The sequence below is a fragment of the Perca fluviatilis genome, chromosome 18, assembly GCF_010015445.1.
Source record: "Perca fluviatilis chromosome 18, GENO_Pfluv_1.0, whole genome shotgun sequence".
Classification (NCBI taxonomy): Eukaryota; Metazoa; Chordata; class Actinopteri; order Perciformes; family Percidae; genus Perca; species Perca fluviatilis.
The window spans coordinates 6,991,320-7,009,223 of record NC_053129.1 but is presented as its reverse complement, the minus strand read 5'-3'; the positions used below and the strand labels follow the sequence as shown (position 1 = coordinate 7,009,223).

The 17,904-nt window shown below is 39.8% G+C and overlaps 1 protein-coding gene across 1 annotated transcript in view; it reads right to left on the bottom strand.

The window, feature by feature from the left end:
• Nucleotides 1-3,278: 3,278 nt before the first annotated feature.
• kcnk10a (potassium channel, subfamily K, member 10a) overlaps nucleotides 3,279-17,904 on the bottom strand; it is a 151,944-nt gene continuing 137,318 nt past the window's right edge. The window contains exons 6-7 of the mRNA XM_039781978.1: nucleotides 15,159-15,301; nucleotides 3,279-4,191 (exon numbers count right to left, since the gene is read on the bottom strand). Of these exons, the coding sequence (XP_039637912.1) occupies nucleotides 3,514-4,191; nucleotides 15,159-15,301 (821 nt within the window). The 3' untranslated portion in view covers nucleotides 3,279-3,513. The remainder of the gene's footprint in view (nucleotides 4,192-15,158; nucleotides 15,302-17,904) is intronic.

Below are 17,904 nucleotides of genomic sequence, written 5' to 3'. Positions count from 1 at the left end.
GTGCTCTTGGACGGTCCCATTACCCCTGGTGGGTTGTTTGGACTGCACATTGGACAGTCACGAGCCATAGGTAGTGGAGGGGATGCGGAAACACACCTCCTGGAGAGCGACGCCTCGGCCACAACAGCGGCACCAGCTGATTACGCGGATTGGTGAGAGTCCTGAGTCCCCCCCTTAGCGTGCCTTGTTTTTGGTACACTAATCCGAATACACATTTCAGTCACTGACCCCGCCATGCATCCCCAGCATATATCGGGCGGCAGCCGCACTTTTGACTCTGCCTACCACGGTTTGTGAGAAACGAACAAATCACACAGCGGTGGGGAGGGCACAATTCTCAATGCTATGTAAACAGACAACACACATAAATGAGCGTGCCCACTCTCGAAACGCTGTGCTGTGTGGAAAAACGCATTACCCATGATGAACACATGGATGTTAAAGCTAATCAGTAACGGCTATACGCTTTTTCGTACTAAACCCCAGGTCGCTGCAGTAAGGACTGAGCCTTAGTACATGGGGCACACCCTCAACCAGGTGAGCTACAAGGGTCTGTGGATATGCTTGGATCAAGTATGCCCAAAAGTACACAATACTCTCATAGTAACAGCAGTGTGCTTTATAATCTCAAACCCTTACATAATATTGGGGTTCCATGTACAGTCTGGAACAGTCCCTCCTTTTGCATTATTGCTTATCTTCCGTTCTGTTGTCATTCATTTTCATGGAGCACAGTGCAGTCATTGTTCCCTCTCGGCATGTGAATGCAGCACTTGTTAGACAATGTCAACAACAAACATTAGGACAACAAGCCCTGAGATAGTGTTTAAAGAGGTCATGACCTAGGTAGCATTTGTGGACATTGTACTGAGACAACAGCTTAGGTTGGGGACCATGCACATTTTCTGAATCATTTTCATTCACATTTAAATCCACATTTTTAGGAATAACGTTTCAATAGGAAACATGAAAACCAATATGACAACAAACACATAATGGACGTGTTATATTTAAGTCATGCTTTTGTCAAGTTACTGTTCTACTCTTCCGCAACAGCTTTTTTTGAGTGATTTGTTTTTGATTGTTACGTTTTTTTGTGTATTACAAAGTAGGAATTTGTTTTCACATCCAGCAGCGTTATATCTTCTTTTTATAAAGATATTTTTTCTGCATTTCTGCTTTATTGGATAGTCACAGCTTGGAGAAAGACAGGATAGATAGGGGAGAGAGATGGGATGACATGCAGTAAAGGTCCCGGACTCAATTGCTGCCAACATCACTACAACAAAGTCAGACAAGGCAAGAAACAATAAACAAAGAGTGTCTTTAGTCAGACATTAGAAGGTAGGTATTCTGCCACACTTGCATCAGCAGGTCAGCTTTAAATTAATAGGCTGACACCTTCTGGAAGGGACTAATTGCCTCCTCGTTAAGGTTCCTATTTGTCCATACTAACAGTATTTCTCTCTCTGTATTTTCAGTCTTACCTCTTTAAAGGGTAATTTCAGTTTTTCTCAACATAGACCCTATTTTCTATGTTTTTGTGTGTAAGTGACTTATAGGAACAACAATCTTTGAAATTGGTCCAGTATTAAGCGTGAACGCTGGATCCCGCAGTCACAGACTGGGCTGCAATGTAACCCTATTGAGCAAATGTGCATCGTCAATTTGGTCCACTTAAAGTGCTGTTTTTCCAGCTGACAGGCTCAGATTATTATTCTATTCTATTCCCTATAGAGCTAGGCCTTTTTAAAAACTCTTTAAAACCTTTCCATTTAAATAAACAGTACTTTTAGTGTGTATAGAGCCAGCATATTTTTGTAAATTGGTAAACTGTGTTATGTGTTTATTTCAACCAAAACTAGAGTTGCGATGGTTGGAAAAGTGGAAGGATGACCTAAAACGGCTTTTCATAACTTTATTTTGTTTCTGTTGACTTTGAATGAAGTGTATTTTATGATGCTAAAATTACTGTTTATTTACATGGTGGCTTTAGCGAACGCAATTTCGCGAATGTTATGAAGTTTAAAAAAAGGATCTTACTCTTTAACAGAAAGGTTGACCTCCTTAGATATCCTTGCCATAATGTTGTCAGACACAGAATATTAATCTGAGCCTGTCAATGGCAAAACAAATACAAGCTGCAAACAATTGCCCTATTAACTTACATTGTAGTCTATATCCACAACTTTCCACTTACGGGATAGCTCCGTTGCCGTCATTTTTTTTCAGCCGGATGTCTGTTACCTTCTGCTTTCTTTGTATTGGAATTTTGAACTCTGGTGGAATTATGAGGACTATGTTTAACTGCTCCCCAGATCTGCAAGGTAAATCTAGACAGCTAGCTAGACTATATGTCCAATCTTAGTTTTCTGTTGCACAACTAAAACAACTTTTGAACGTACACCATGTTCCACCAAAACAAGTTCGAGGCTATTTTGCAGCGGCAGCGTGGCTCTCTCTGGTGCTTAGCGCTGCCCATGACGATTGTGATTGGTTTTAAGAAATGCCAATAAACCACAGCACATTTTTCTCCCATCCCAGAATGCTGTGTGGACTAGCCTTCCTCCGCAGCGCTGTGGAGGAAGCTCTGGCAAAGCGAGACTATTTACATTGTAGCTTGCTTCACCGCTGCCGACTGCAGCGATCTCGCTTAATTCTGGACCAATGTCAAAGATTGTTGTTCCCATTACATACTCACTTTGACACAAAAAGCATAGGAAAATAGGGTCCATGTTGAAAAAAAACACCAAAAACAAAGCAATAACATATGTGAACTTAGAAAAATGTGCAGGACATTGCACACTAGTTTTCAAAAGTGCTATCCGCAAATGGGTCTGCGTTCAATCAACAACAACACAGTGACAAAGTTTTGTGACAAATCAGCAATTTGTTTTAAAATGCAAGAGACTGAGTGAGGGAAATCCAGATCATCCACCAGCCTGTTTCATGAATCATCATCTTTTGATACCACGTTGGGTATCTGCATAGGTGGATGTGTTCATACAGTATGTACAGTCTAAGAAGAGGCTATGCGGATGCAAAAAGTACATTTTGTACACATTGTCTTCCTTGTGTAGTAGAGATTTGGGTGCAAGTTGCAGAGGAAGCAGAATGGACACAAAACTGTGGTGAGCATTTATGAGCCACGTGCAGTTGTGTTAATTGTTGCTGTTGACATGTTAACATTAACATTAAGCAGAAGATATTCGGTGAACACTATATATATATATATATATATATATATATATATATATATATATGGTTTAGAATTGGTAACAACAAGTGAACAAATACTGAGGGAACAAATTTGCTTTCCCCCATCCCTCCTCTTCTTCCTACCAGGGACCTAACACAATGTGTGCCAATTTACAGGGCATATTGAATATGAAGACATTACAGTATATAGCACAAAGAGAGGTGTTGTCCCTGCTTAAGCACACACAGGAATAAGAGAGACCTAAGGCACTAATGGTGGTATCTAAAACCTCATTTTGCATGAGTACACACTGTCTATGGGGCCATTTGAATATGCAGCTCTTTTGTTTCAAGTGTTTTCTTACTCTCATTCTCTTTGGTTTGCTCTGGAATAAACCCATTCTGTGGCTTGCAAGCATCCACAAACAGTGGAAAATCAGACAAGCTAGCGTTGCACTCCTTGTCTTCATTCTCATCCTCTCTTTCATCCTTCCTTTTTCCTTCATCTGAAGTGGGTGGGCTGCAGTCAAAAGTGGGCGTGCTGCAGCCGTAGGCCTCGCTGTGAGGTCGACGAGCCTCGTCTGGGATGTTCTTCTTCAGGTCCCGATTTCTGTTACGCTTGGCCAGCTTGGTGACTGAGCCCAGGCGGTTGAAAATGTTGTCCTCAGATGTGGTCTGGTGGTTAGAGCTCCGGTCACAATGCTCGGCCCCTCGCAGCCGAAGGTTGTTCAGCTTGGAGTCGATGCTCTCCTGGGAGGAAGTCTTATAGCTGTTTGTGTCTAGGCTGTTGAATATTGCACGGCGCTCTGGAGAAAGCATGTCCAGGGACACGGCACGCTGGTCCAAGCCCAGCTGCCGTCTCTCCATGCTCCGGATGGTGGCGGCTCGCTGCAACTTGTCGTGGACCTCAACACTCATACGCCGACGTGTCTCCTGGAACTCTGCTCGCACGTTTGCTTTCCATTCTGCTGCATGAGCCTTGATCCCGCCAACCTTGGCCAAAGACAGTTAATAAAAATCAGTACATCAGTTTACAGTGAAAATAATAATAAAATAAGAACAATGCTGCAGCACAATGATAATGTCCTTTTCAAGGTAAATAAGAGGTAAGTAGTCCCTGATATTTTATCAACTGTCACACATTATATTAGTGGTCCCCATACTAAGGGCTCCTCCAATGAATCTTGAGATGATTAGCATGATAGGATTTCTGCAACACAAAATTATAACTTTTTTTTTTCTTCTAATATTTGCTTTTTTCTTGCCAGATAATGTTGCCTAAATCATTCTAGTAAATTAATCTAAGACTGTTTACAGGCAGTATATATATATTGCTTTGTTTTAGGAAGACAGGATGAAAAAGAGTTTGCATTATATGACAAGCTAATTAGTTACCCTACAATATCAAATAGCATACTACAAATCCTTTTATGTTGTATTAGACATAGAGGCTTTGGTTAAAAACTGGGAAAATGTAGTGTTGAAACTGTAATGATGTGTTAGAATTTAAAATGTACAGTATGTAAGCCCAACAGAGCATTTAAAGCAGTATGCTTTGTAGTCCAGTACAGGCCATTCTTAACTTCTTCACTTATTACATGTCCTTCTGATGTAGGGTGACCAGATTTCCCGGAACTAAAACCGGGACACTTTGCGCGTGACTGTAGTGCTTGTGCACGCACACGCTTTTTAACGTGAACATGTGCCAGCCCAGGTCAGACATAGACACAGACAGATTAGACACAATTTTGCCAACAGCACACGTAGGCTCAGAACATAATGGGGTATCTCAGTTAATATTCATGAATGTTCTTGGTATGTAGCCTATATATCTAAGAAATAATATTAAAAGACATTGAGTGAGTTTCGTGTGGGACCAACTTTATTTTTCAGAATTAAAGCATTCTTTTGGAAAATGCACCCACTGAACTTGTGAAAAACTTTGTGAAAAGGTATTTTTCATTGCTGGCACTAAACGAATTATTTGGAACTGCTGCCACAGGCTTGAACTAAACTTATGGTAACACTTTACGGTAAGGGTACATGAGTTATGAATTCATACAAGAATTAATTGATGATTTGTGCCTTACTTCATTTCTTTATATCTTATGAATCATCAGGAATTGACATGAGTTCATAGCCTCTCATTCATGACCTCATGTATGAACAACACATCAACTAAAACATTAGGTGAGGTGGGTACATCATTATTCACAAGTTGTGTTGAAATCAGAAATTGCGAAGTGATGACCACATTTTTTTGCAGCAAAATAAATAATCATGATCATGCTTAATAAATCATAATTCATAATGATGTGCCCACGTACCTATGTATGCTTTAGTTGTGTTGTTCATGCATGGTCATGAATGATAGACACGTCAATTCCTGATGATTCATGGGATATGCAGTAATACATAAATCATTAATTACATAATGCATAATAATACATACATACATACATACATACATCAATTAATTTATGCATGAATTCATTATCATAAAGTGTTACCAGTGTTATTCTAACCAACAACACACACAAATGTAATCTCATTTGATAGACCGATAGCTTCCCTATTGGAAACATTCATTCCGTATATTTGTTAGAGGATTAACTTCAGGGAGGAAAGGGTAAGCCCTTTGCAAATCTTTAATGAATGCTGACTTTTTCTTCGGCATTGTCGTAGTGTAGCCTAGCTAGCGATATAGCCTAACCGTTAAAACGAGACAGATAAGAAGAGGCATTGCAACAATGTTTACAAATATACCAAGCTACCACTAACATTTAATAGTTAAAAATGACCAAGATGAAAACGTTTATCATAAAGATGTGGCTTAAACTGGATAAAAGTCAGTTTATGAAAGCTTCTGGCAGACAACTTCAACGCTGACACATGCGCAAAGGGAATATGACGCCATTGACAGGCAACCAAATGTAATGGTAATGGATCATTATCTTAAATACAATTACAGATTTCTTTGGTTTGAACATTGTTGGAAACATTTAGGATAATCCTTGTACACAACTCAAGAATATATAAAGTATATTATACTTTTAAGCTTCAAGCTCGCCATGACTCGTATTTCCATGGTCAAACCAGCCACCCACTGCTAAAGTTGCAGAGCAGAGCGAAGTCTTGGTGAGCAGAGCAGGCGTAGTAACGTCGCTCGCTAAACAATGTCTGAATATTTAAATGAAATGAGCTGGTTTAACCATGGAGATGCAAGAAATATGCACTAGTCCAGAACACAGGATCTTCTTCCCTTTATTGTGTGAATGAATGCTTTCTTTGGTCGCCTCTATCTTCTGAAAATATCAACATGTTCAGCTCTTTAAGCACATGATGGGACTTCTTCAACATTTGTTCTGCTATTTATACTTAAATATAAGCTTTTTTTTAAGGAGAGTAGGCTTTAAATCCTTTTCTACTTCAAAATGCTACCCCTACTTCATACTTTCACCTACAGACACCAATCAAACTTTTAACCATTCACAAAAATGTCAGTTATTAGGGTCTATATCAGCAGTTTCATATCTTCAACAGTTTTTGTGAAAAATAAGTTTAAGTTTAGTGTTCCTTTCAGGAAGTTTATAATGGGTGTGTATTGCTTGACTTACAGTGGGTGATGTCATCGCTAGAGCACGGAGCTAAAAAAAATCATCTTAGAGACCGTTCGGTATTTATGGAATGGACCACCAGAGGAAAATAGGGGGAGGGTCATGTCTTTTTATTCTTTGTTGGGAGGGTCATCCAATTTTTTTTAGTCTAAGGGGGAGGTTCACCCAACTTCTGTATTCATTTTATTAGGACAATGCACATTAATGAACATTTCTGTGAATGTCCCCAGTGTTAGCCAACTGGCTAATTTTCAGCTGTAGTCGTAGTTGCCTAGCCATGTCTTTATGGTGGGAAGAAACCGGAGCACAGGGAGAACATGCAAACTCCACAGAGAAAGGCCGACCTGGATTCAAACCCAGAACCTTCTTGCTGTGAGGGAGAAGTGCTAACCACTGAGCCATCGTGCTGCCTAGAGAACAACAATATTTTAAAGTGGATTGTTTGATGCATATTTATCCATGTAGCTCCATGTTGCTCTCACAGTCTCTGCCCCTATCGCTAGCAAATAGGTCCCTCCCTGTTTAGAGCCAGACAATTTGAGCTGTAGCGTTATATTTTTATATTTTATGTGGGATTTCACAAACTGAATATATCCCACTCGCACATATAAACACAAAACTGCTTTGCTAGCTCCATCGTGTTGTAACTAAGATATCTGCTGAAAAAATAATTGTATTTATTAGCACGATTGCCGTACTGTTTAGTTAAAAAACATCCAAAACATAGTACGAAAACATAGCGAACCAGACGCAAGCTTTTATTTTGAAAAGTCAAAGCTTGCGGACAGCAACAGCTGGGAGGCATGAGATGGGAGGTCTCCAGGCTGCAGCCATACCCGACTCAAATATCCTTTTGGTCCCGGTGACTATTTGTGAAATTGTGCAAATGAAAGCCTTTTCAAGGCATTTGAGAAGGAAGGAATAGTAGCATGCAAGCTCTGAAATTGACGCTCGTCTGAGAAATGGAGTTTTGGATAATGTTCAGCTTCGGCAGCTTTACCTATGCTAAAATATACTATGACTGAGGAAGCTTAGTGACGAGTCCATAGCAACCAGTGTTGAATTTGTCATTACATAGTGTCCTTTGTTGAACGGTCTCAATGTTTTATTGTTTTATTTAATTTGAATACTAATTTACTAGATGAGTAACTTAGTATTTTAAGTAATGCAGTAATGCAGGAAGTGTGCATTTAGTTTCCATGCTTGTGTTTCCATAACAATGTTAGTGAGTAAATCTACTGAAATGGCCACCACACCATAACAGTGGAGTGTGGTGCATAAGATCAGAATGCAGAGGTTTAGTTACGTATGTCATGGCTGTAAAAAAACAATGGACATTCATACATCTTTGCCAAGTGCAAAACCATACAGATGGCTCCAATATAATATTGGGGAGGGTCATCCCTTTTTTCCCCAATCATTTGGGAGGGTCATCCAAATAGTGATGGGACAACCTACTCTTTTACGCGAGTCTGTTCAACCGGACAGTCGTTGGTTGGCCTACCGAGTTAATAGATTCGGTCACTGGTTCACATGCCCTCGGCGCGTTTACTTCCCCTGCCAGGAACCAAGACACCGCGGAAGACTTGAGCGGTTGCAGTTACTTTCGGTCTTGCCATACTATTTACACACTCATACTGACCGACACTAGACTCACGCACTGGCCACAGTTACATTCAGTAGCCTGGTGCGCGGTCTCCTCGTGACAACTACCGTGTAGCAACATTCACTTCTAACATTTAACTTAACATAACTACCAAGATAACATTACGTATATTTGTATGTGATATAATACTTTCCCCTTGGTAATGTAGCCTATGAATTTCCATGAACACAATTTTAAAATGCACGAGATATAAAGGCTTCTGCTATCGGTTGATAACTCAAACTTGCTGAGAACCCAGACGTGATTACATAGACTCATGCATTAGGCATGGTTACAGTCTCAGTCAGTAGCCTGGTGCGCGGTCTCCTGGTGACAGCCTACCTACCATGTAACAAACATTTAACTTAACATAACTATTAAGATAACATGACGTGTATTTGTATGTGATATCCATCTATAATGTATCCTATGAATTTGTATGTACACAATCATCTAAGATGCACGAGAAATAAAAGCTTCTGGGATCGGCTGATAACTCAAACTTGCCGAGAACCTAGACACCCGTTTGAATATAGACTTGTGCAGTACCCTCGGTTACGGTCCTTACGGTCTCGTTCAGTAGCCTGGTGCGCGGTCTCCTCGTGACAGCCTACCTACCATGTAGCAACATTTACTTCTCTAACATTTAACTTAAAGGTATTGTGGAGGATTTTCCCGAATTTTAGAAAAGAACCGCCCTCTGTACTTTTTGAAAAAATGCACATGCGCAACACTCTGCCTGCTCCCGAGAGGGAACGCCTATTAAACGTGTGCACGAGAGTGCACTGTTTACAAGTTGCTGTCGGCATGGCTCATACAAGCTTACTTTCCAAAAGAAGATTTGCACTTTTTCACAAATTGAGATGTTTACCGTGTGTGCGCGGTGCGTGACTTGTGCCAGGGCTAGCATCGCTAATCATAGCTTACATCAACTTTTACTAGCAGTGATTTTAAATGGATTTCTCCAAATAGCATGCCAAACTTTACCTGTGGAGTAGAAACTTCACGACTGAGGCATCAGTGGGAAGCCCAACCTGTGCTTTTAGCGCACGCCAGCGTGTGAAATATTCTCCCAAAAGCTTCAATGCTTCAATGAATGGCTGAAACCGTAGCTCAAGCTCACCACACATATACACCTGAAAGCTAGGGACGTGCACGTACTACGACCTTACGTAAACATATCACCAGAATGATTGACAACCAGGACGACCAATAGTCTTGATGATCCACCCGGAAAAAGAAAATCCTCCACTATACCTTTAACATAACTACCAAGATAACATGACGTGTATTTGTATGTGATGTACTTCCCCATCGATAATGTGTGAATTGCCATGAACACAATCATGTAAGATGCACCAGGAACAAGGCTTGGTTAATAACTCAAATAACTGAAATAAATAATGAACAGTTCCTTAGTCCCTTCTCTATAACTTGCTCTCACTCCCACAATTTGTCCTTGTCATACAACATATATACATCAAAACTTAGGTATGCGTGTCTACTTTCAGCTAATGTGCTCATTTAAGCAATAGGACTTTCATTTACACTTTACATTTCGCTCGGTGAGCTTCGAAATGACAACAGTTCCAAATCTTCCTCCATTCGCTGCGCATGTTAAACATCCTTTACATTTCCACGCAAAGGCACAGCAAACCACTTTTTTGAATCGCTGATCATTTCACTTATGCAACCTATAGTTTAGACTGTCTGTCTTTTACTTTCTTTTACAGGTTGCTCTCAGTGTCCCTTAATGGCAGCAGTCTGACACAGGTGACATGGTCATGGTCTGTATGATCCCTGTAATCATACAGAGATCAAAGGGATGTCTGTGTTTACAAACATGGCCACTGGTTAGTAAGCATGATGCAGCATTTTCGCCAGAGAATCAAATTGCAACTACAGACAGTAATATGTTGTTCGCCACTGTTGTAACACCTACAACTTTAATACAAAAAGATATATTAATTAAAACAATTATCACTTTGACATTTCTTACAACTTCACCTTCTTCTTACAGATTTTAACCAGCATTTAGCTTAAGCACCAGTTCAGCTTAAGCATTAGCTTTTAAAAAAAAACTTATTCCACATCTTTTTTATATTAGTGATGTTATTCAACTTCAATGAAATTCATACCAATTAAAACAATTATCACTTTTCCAACTATTCTCACTACTTCAACTTCTTCTTACGGATTTAAGCTATTAATCCAGTTGAGCTTTAGCAATTTAGCTATTCAGCATTCATATGCATTTTCTGCAGAAAATCCATTTTCTAGTTTACTTTCTTGCTCCTGCCCCAGACACATCTTTTTTTTTCATAAATATCTTTATTGAATTTTTAAAACGTTTTCCAAACATTCAAAAGAAAAAATATACAAAGAAAAAATAAAAAGTAAAAAACAAAAAACAAGGCCTCCCCCCACCCTAGAACCCCATGCTCACTCCATCAACAAAAAGTATAGTTTACATGTCACATGCTTTTACAAGGCGCAAGAAAGGCAACCACATAACTTTAAAATCTTCAAGTTTTCCTCTCGCGATGTAGGTCAGTTTCTCCAGTGCCAGGTTGCTAGACATTAGTTTAATCCAATGGTTTATCTTTGGTCTTCTGTGTTCAGAGCGATTACATGCTTAGCCTGCAATAAACAGAAACTAACAAGCTTCCTCTTTTTTGTGGTCCCTTCAAAACCATTAGGAAAAATGTGCAGTAAGCAGAGTTTACCGTCCATAGGCATGTTACATTCAATCAAATGGGAAATAAATGTAGTAACCTCCTTCCAAAAAATCTGAAGTTCCGGGCACTGCCACATACAATGAAGAAGAGTTCCCTTGTCAACACCACATTTACACATACATCAGGAATATTAGAATTAAAATGGTGAAGTTTTACTATGGGCTCTGAATATAGTAATTGGATCCATTTCAAATATTTTTCTCCCAAGCCAAATCTTTTGAGTGTCCCAAAAAGATAACACCATTCGATCCTGTCAAACGCCTTTTCGGCATCTAATGACAGAAAGGCGTGATCCATAGCAAATTGTTTTTCATATAATATATTCAATAATGGGCGAGAATTGTGAAAAGCTTGGCGGCCAAGAACAAATCCATTTTGGTCGTTCGAAATTAAGTTAGGAATATGTGGTTCAATCCTCCGAGCCAGAGCCTTACATAGTATTTTGGTGTCACATGACATCAAGGATATAGGCCTGTATAAGCCCATATCTGTCGGTGCTTTAACTGGTTTTAACACAAGTGAAATGGCTGCCAATCTGAAGGATGGGGGTAGAATACCCTTCTCATAGGACTCATTATACATTTCAAGTAGATGAGGTAATAATTTATCTGAAAATCTCTTGTAAAGCTCAATAGGCAGGCCATCAGGGCCAGGGGCTTTGCCTGTATTCATATGGGTGAGTGCCTCCTTAAGTTCTTGAATGCTCAGTTTTCCATCTAAATCATTTTTTGTCTCCTCTGACAAGGTTGGGAATTGAAGTTGATCCAAAAAATTATCCTGTTTATCCATATTATCTGGATATTGGGATTTATATACATTTTCATAATATTCTGCAAAAGCATCATTTATACATTTTGGATCCACTAAATTCTCTCCATTGTCAAGTACAATTGAGTTAATAGCCCTACTTGTCTGTATTTTTTAAGCCTCCAAGCCAGGAGTTTTCCTGCCTTCTCACCCTGATCATAGTATAACTGTTTCAACCACATTAAACTAGTTGCTATTTTATTGGTAGTGAGTTCATTGTATTCAGATTTTAATATGAGAAGCTTTTTATATTTTTCAGTGTCATCACAGTAATATAGCTGGTCCTGCAGTTCCTTTATTTGCTTGTCAATGTCGTTCAATTTATTTAGATGTATTTTTGATTTATGCTGAGTGTAGCTCATTATTTCCCCCCTTATATAGGCTTTAAATGCTTCCCATTTTATTGATGCACTGGTCTGGTCTTTATTAAAAATTAAAATATTCCGTTATTTTTTCTTCAAGAAATTTCTCAAATTCTGCGGACTTCAGCCATTTAGCTTGAAACCGAAATGGAAGTGGAGATGAATAATAATTGGGAAACTTAATTGATAAAATAATTGGGGCATGGTCAGAGAGTAGTATAGTCTCATACCAGCAATTCTGAATCATAGATACCAGACCAGAGGAAACCAAAAATAAATCTATCCAAGAGTACGTTTTGCAGATAGCAGAAAAACATGAATACTCAATCTCGCTCGGATAAAGTTGTCTCCAAATCTCCACTAAATTAAGATCGTTCATAAACTTTCCAATCGTCTTCCTGGCTTGTTGGTGGGAAGTGTCGGAGCTATTTGAACGATCTACTGCAGGATGCATCACACAATTAAAATCTCATCCGATGATGCACTGGCCCCTATAAGCTGACATAGTTAAAAAGAAATGTTGGTAAAAGGCAGGATCATCCCCATTGGGGGCGTATAAACATACCAAGTTGACTAATGTAGAGATTATAGTTCCACTAAGTATAACTGTGTAACCTGTTTAAGCTTGACAATTTTGTTCAGACCTCTTACATTCCAACTAGACACATTTATAACTGAGGTATCAAACATACATTCTTCTTAATCTAAATTTCAGGCCATGTAAAGTCATTAAACACAGAAAAATATGGAGTGAGCCCCTTAACACAAAACCCCACACATTTACCTAACGAAATCCTGCGTTTGTCATTGTGCGTGATGATCAGATGGGATGGATACAGCATGCCATACCGAATATTCAGTGCACGAAGTTGGGTTTTTCACACTGTTGAAACGCTGCTGCAGTTTGCGTGTCTCCGCGGAGAGGTCAGGGAAAAAAGCAACTCGTTGATTCTCATAGCGTACCTCCGTCGTCTTCCTGGCAGTTCTCAGGGTTGTTTCCCGGTCCCGGTAGTTCAGAAACTTCATTATTACCACCCGTGGCGATGTAGATTTAGGGTTAAGAGGCCTGATCCTGTGTGCTCTCTCTATGATCGGGGGCACGGTGAAGCCTTCACCCAGTGTTTTTTTCGGAGCCACTTCTCCAGAAAACCACACATATCTGAGCCCTCCGATTTTTCAGGTAGCCCAACCAGTCTCAAGTTTGAGCGTCTGCTCCTGTCTTCTTGCTCTGTAATTCTGTCGCAAAGAGTCTCCACCGTTTTCTCCTTTTGCCTTGAAGAGAGGTTACATCATCTTCTGTTTGCGAGATTCGCTCCTCCGTCTCATTGATTCTTTGAGAGTGTAACTGTATATCCCCTTTTTATCGTTAATTGCTTTCAGCATGTCGGTAGATTGTTTAGCCATGTCACCTTTCAACCACAGAATTTCCTTGAGAAGGTCAATGTTTGCCGTGTCCACATTAGCCCCTTTGCCTTGTGAAGCTGTTTTTCCCCGGTTGTTGGCCAGTTTTTGCGTTTTTTGGAGGCATATTGTCCAGTAGAAGCACGTAGGTCAAGAACAAGTAGAATTATGTTTATTGGTCCAAGTTAAAGATAGTTTCAAAGGATTTAACAGCGAGCCTCACGCACATGCGTGACGCCATAACCGGAAGTCCCCCAGACACATCTGACCAATAAGTGGAGTAAACGTTCTGGTGTGGTTTATAATGACGCATTTTGGTAAGCTTGGATTTTTCTATATGTGAAACAAAACTGAACCAAGGGGAAATCGCTCCAAGCAAACGTACTCTAGGTGTGAAAACGCCCTTAAATACACAGTAATGTTCTCTTGGATCCCATCTCTATTAACGTGATCGATATCTGGATACAGTGTCTGAATAATAACATCTGATCATAGGCTCTTGCATTTTGACCTGGCATCAGTAAGCATTGTCATTAGCTTTGTTCAGCCTGTATTGTGATTTAATCTCAATATATATGTAGGCAAGACTGGCAGACTTGTCAACAAACAGGGTCTCAGGTCTAGAGAAGTGATGTGCTGTAATCTCGAGAGACCACTGCAACAAACAAGGTGGGTGTCCTTTGACAGACAGTGAGGCTAAAGGCATCTTTAGGCTACTTTTGAGCAACCTTGTATACTAGGCCACCATTACTTATACTGTAAGAATGGCTACACCTGTCAGTTATGTGACTCTTCTTGCGAATGGTAGCTGCCCCATAGAGTCTCCTGAAGTGATGCTGCTGTGTCGAACCTAGTAACTCTTTCTTTGCAGATAAAGTACTTGCCTGTATCTTATAAATGACAGAGGTGGAGTTAGGTACATGTAACCTTTCAAAATGTTGTTGACTTGATGTTGCATCTAGATTGCAATGCGTTCTGAAATTACAACTGCACTAACATGTGTTTTTACGCCTCCAGACAACATACCAAAATACAAATCAGATTGAATGTTAAGGCGTAGGTAGGATCTTAATCTCAAGTGTATTCCCAGAATATTCCACCCACCAAAGATTTGCTCAGAACTGTGATTGACCTGACATCCAGCCCATCTGTCACACGCTAGATGTAGATCCCAGCACTGTACACCCGGTACGCCAGACTACACTGATTCTGACATTAACAGGCTAAAAGATCAATCAATTTATAAACAAAATAATTCATACATAATGTTTAATAAACATAATTTGGGGTTGTAGCCATATTTGGTAATCAGTAGATCCCAACGCTGGTCCTACCATGGCCAAGAATAACATGAATATCAACATCTTAATCATTCCTTATGAGAGCATACCTCTTCTTTTGTTTTTTTGGATAGCACCCTCAGCCAGTCACCAATCATGTTCAGCACTGCAGCAAAGTAGGCCAGACCACCCAGGATCCAAAACCACACTAGTGGTCTGTACCACTTCCGGTACTGAATCCTTCTGTCTCCTCCTAATTAGAAAAAAAAGACATGAATGACACATGTACATCACTTTGCTGCTGCCAGCATGCATCTCAACCTGAACAAGGAATAAAGCTCAGACAATGAGAAATTCACAGTTAATTTATGTTTGTTCTCACAGTCAGCGATTATATTTAAAGGTAAAGACATTATCAACAAACACAGGCTCTATAAGTCCATTGATGTATTCTGCTTAAGGCGAGACACTTCAGGCAAGAAAATTATTTTGTTCATATACTGGTCAATTTTTTTGAGTTTGGGCTGTTTGCTTCTATAACATGTTTTCTTTCAGACCGGAGGAAAGAAAACATCTCAAATACATATTTAGGTGTATTTTACCTCACTTTCTTTTGTAGATTTTGTTTTTGAAATTCACCAAAATTTAGCATTAGATAATGCCTCATTTGCATATTTAAACATAACATTTCAGAACACAAAAAATATTGTCCTAATATAAGTAATCAACTGGGGAAGTTTCATGGTGATATCTAATAAATAACTTGTATTACTCTATTCACCTGTATTGTCTTGCAAAATATATGGAATTCTACAATACATATCTTTAATGGCTGATACTCTGAGCCATCTCTACTTCAGTAGCACTTATATACACCAAAGTTTCCATTTCATTCATATCTATATTGTGAAGGATTTTATAATTAGGTTTGTTCATATTTCATTCATAACATGATTTATATAACATTTTATTCCCCAAACATGGCGGAAATATACTGTAGCTGTTGACAGTATTTTCTAATTCATGCAGTGATAAAAAAAGAAATATCCCAAATTCCCTCTGTAAAATCTCAAACAAAATAGAGTAAACATTTTGATAGATAGATAGATAGATAGATAGATAGATAGATAGATAGATAGATAGATAGATAGAATGCATCAGCTCCCCCTGCACAGCACATTAAGTCATGTTCGGATAGACCCTATGAGTTCTGGATGAACCATAAATATCCCATAATGTATATAAATTTGCCATGTACTATACATTAAAGAAATCACTCAGGTACAATCATCTGATCAAATATCACTGCAACAGAAAAAAGATTAGTTAAAATAGTTTTAATAGAAATCATTGCACACACACACACACACACACACACACACAAACAAATATCATCCTAGATCCACCGGCAATGCAAAGAGAGAGAGAGAGAGAGAGAGAGAGAGAGAGAGAGAGAGAGAGAGAGGGAGGAGAGAGAGAGCGAGTACAAAGCAGAAGACAGAGAAAAGCCACCTGCTGATGTCTCTGTGTATTCAGACACTGCAGCTTCAACTTCAGCTGATTGGCCAACAAGAGCAACAACCACATTCCTGTGCCTAATTGGCTGCTCAAGTGTAATTAAGTCCTCCCTTGTCCCACCCACCTTATTGGCCAGGAGCTGCCCGTGGATACTCAGGCGCACGCTACTACAAACAAAGCCATAGTTGAAGAGTCGTCACCCAACAGAGCATGGCGAGTTTAAGCTCACAGCGGAGAGTGAGAAAAAAAGGCTGAAAAGGCGACACCCAAATGCCAGATAGTAAAACAAGCAACGATAACTAGTCGTTTTGGTGCCTATTCTTAACTGCCATTGCTGCATGACACTCACTTTTTGTTGTCTGAACTCCCTAGCTGTATCCCTTCTAGCCACAAAGACCACCCGGGGTCTAGGGAGTGTGTCCAGCGTCATTTCCACGCTTCCCATTCATTTCTATGGGAGCAGCTGTGCAATGCATTCTGGTAGCATTGCAGGGACTTTGGAATAGCGCCTCTGAAAAGCTCATGAAAATCTTTTAAACTGACCGTTGTGATTCAGCAACTGCATAACCTATTTCTCGCATAAAATGTTTTCAGAAACTATTGATGAAAGGAGAACTATTTTCATAAAAAAAGAGATCGTACTCAAAACTAGCCACCATTATGGTCTGTTTTGGAAGAGGGTGTAGCCTCGTCAGTGGTCATTGAAGAGAAACTGGTAACTGCCGAGAGTGACAGTGACTGTGGCATGAGCTGTCAAAGTAGAGGAGAGTTTAACTTTAGTAGCAGAGATAACGTGAATATACAGCAGAGTTTGCAGTTTTGTGCACTGCAAGCTGTAACAGAAAAAGTTAACAACACCCTGTCACGTGCCATGTTTTGTGTTGTGTGTTTTCTTTTTGTGCCGCTCTCTCCAGAGGCCTGTACTACGAAGCAAGATCAACATGGCCTGGATTTCTTTCAGTAATCCGGCTTCACCTAACCTAACAACCGCGGTCCCGCATAGCCTGTACTACGACGCTGGTTATCAACTAGTTCAGTCAACTCAGGGTTTCCCAATCCAGCGGCGCGCGCGTTCACATAAAAGAGGCGAGGTTTGCGCACCACGACCAATCGCAAACATCTACCAGAGCAGCATATTTTAAACAAGAAGAGCAAACTATAATTCTACATAAATATGAAGAACACAGACACGGTTTTACAGGCATAACGCAATACAGTCGCTGCTTCCTAAAACAGGAAGGAAAGCTGGCAAAAAAAAAATAGCCGACGCTGTAGATGTTTAAATCACAACGCTGATTAATATCACTTCCTTATCAGTCAGGACCAAGATCTGACCAT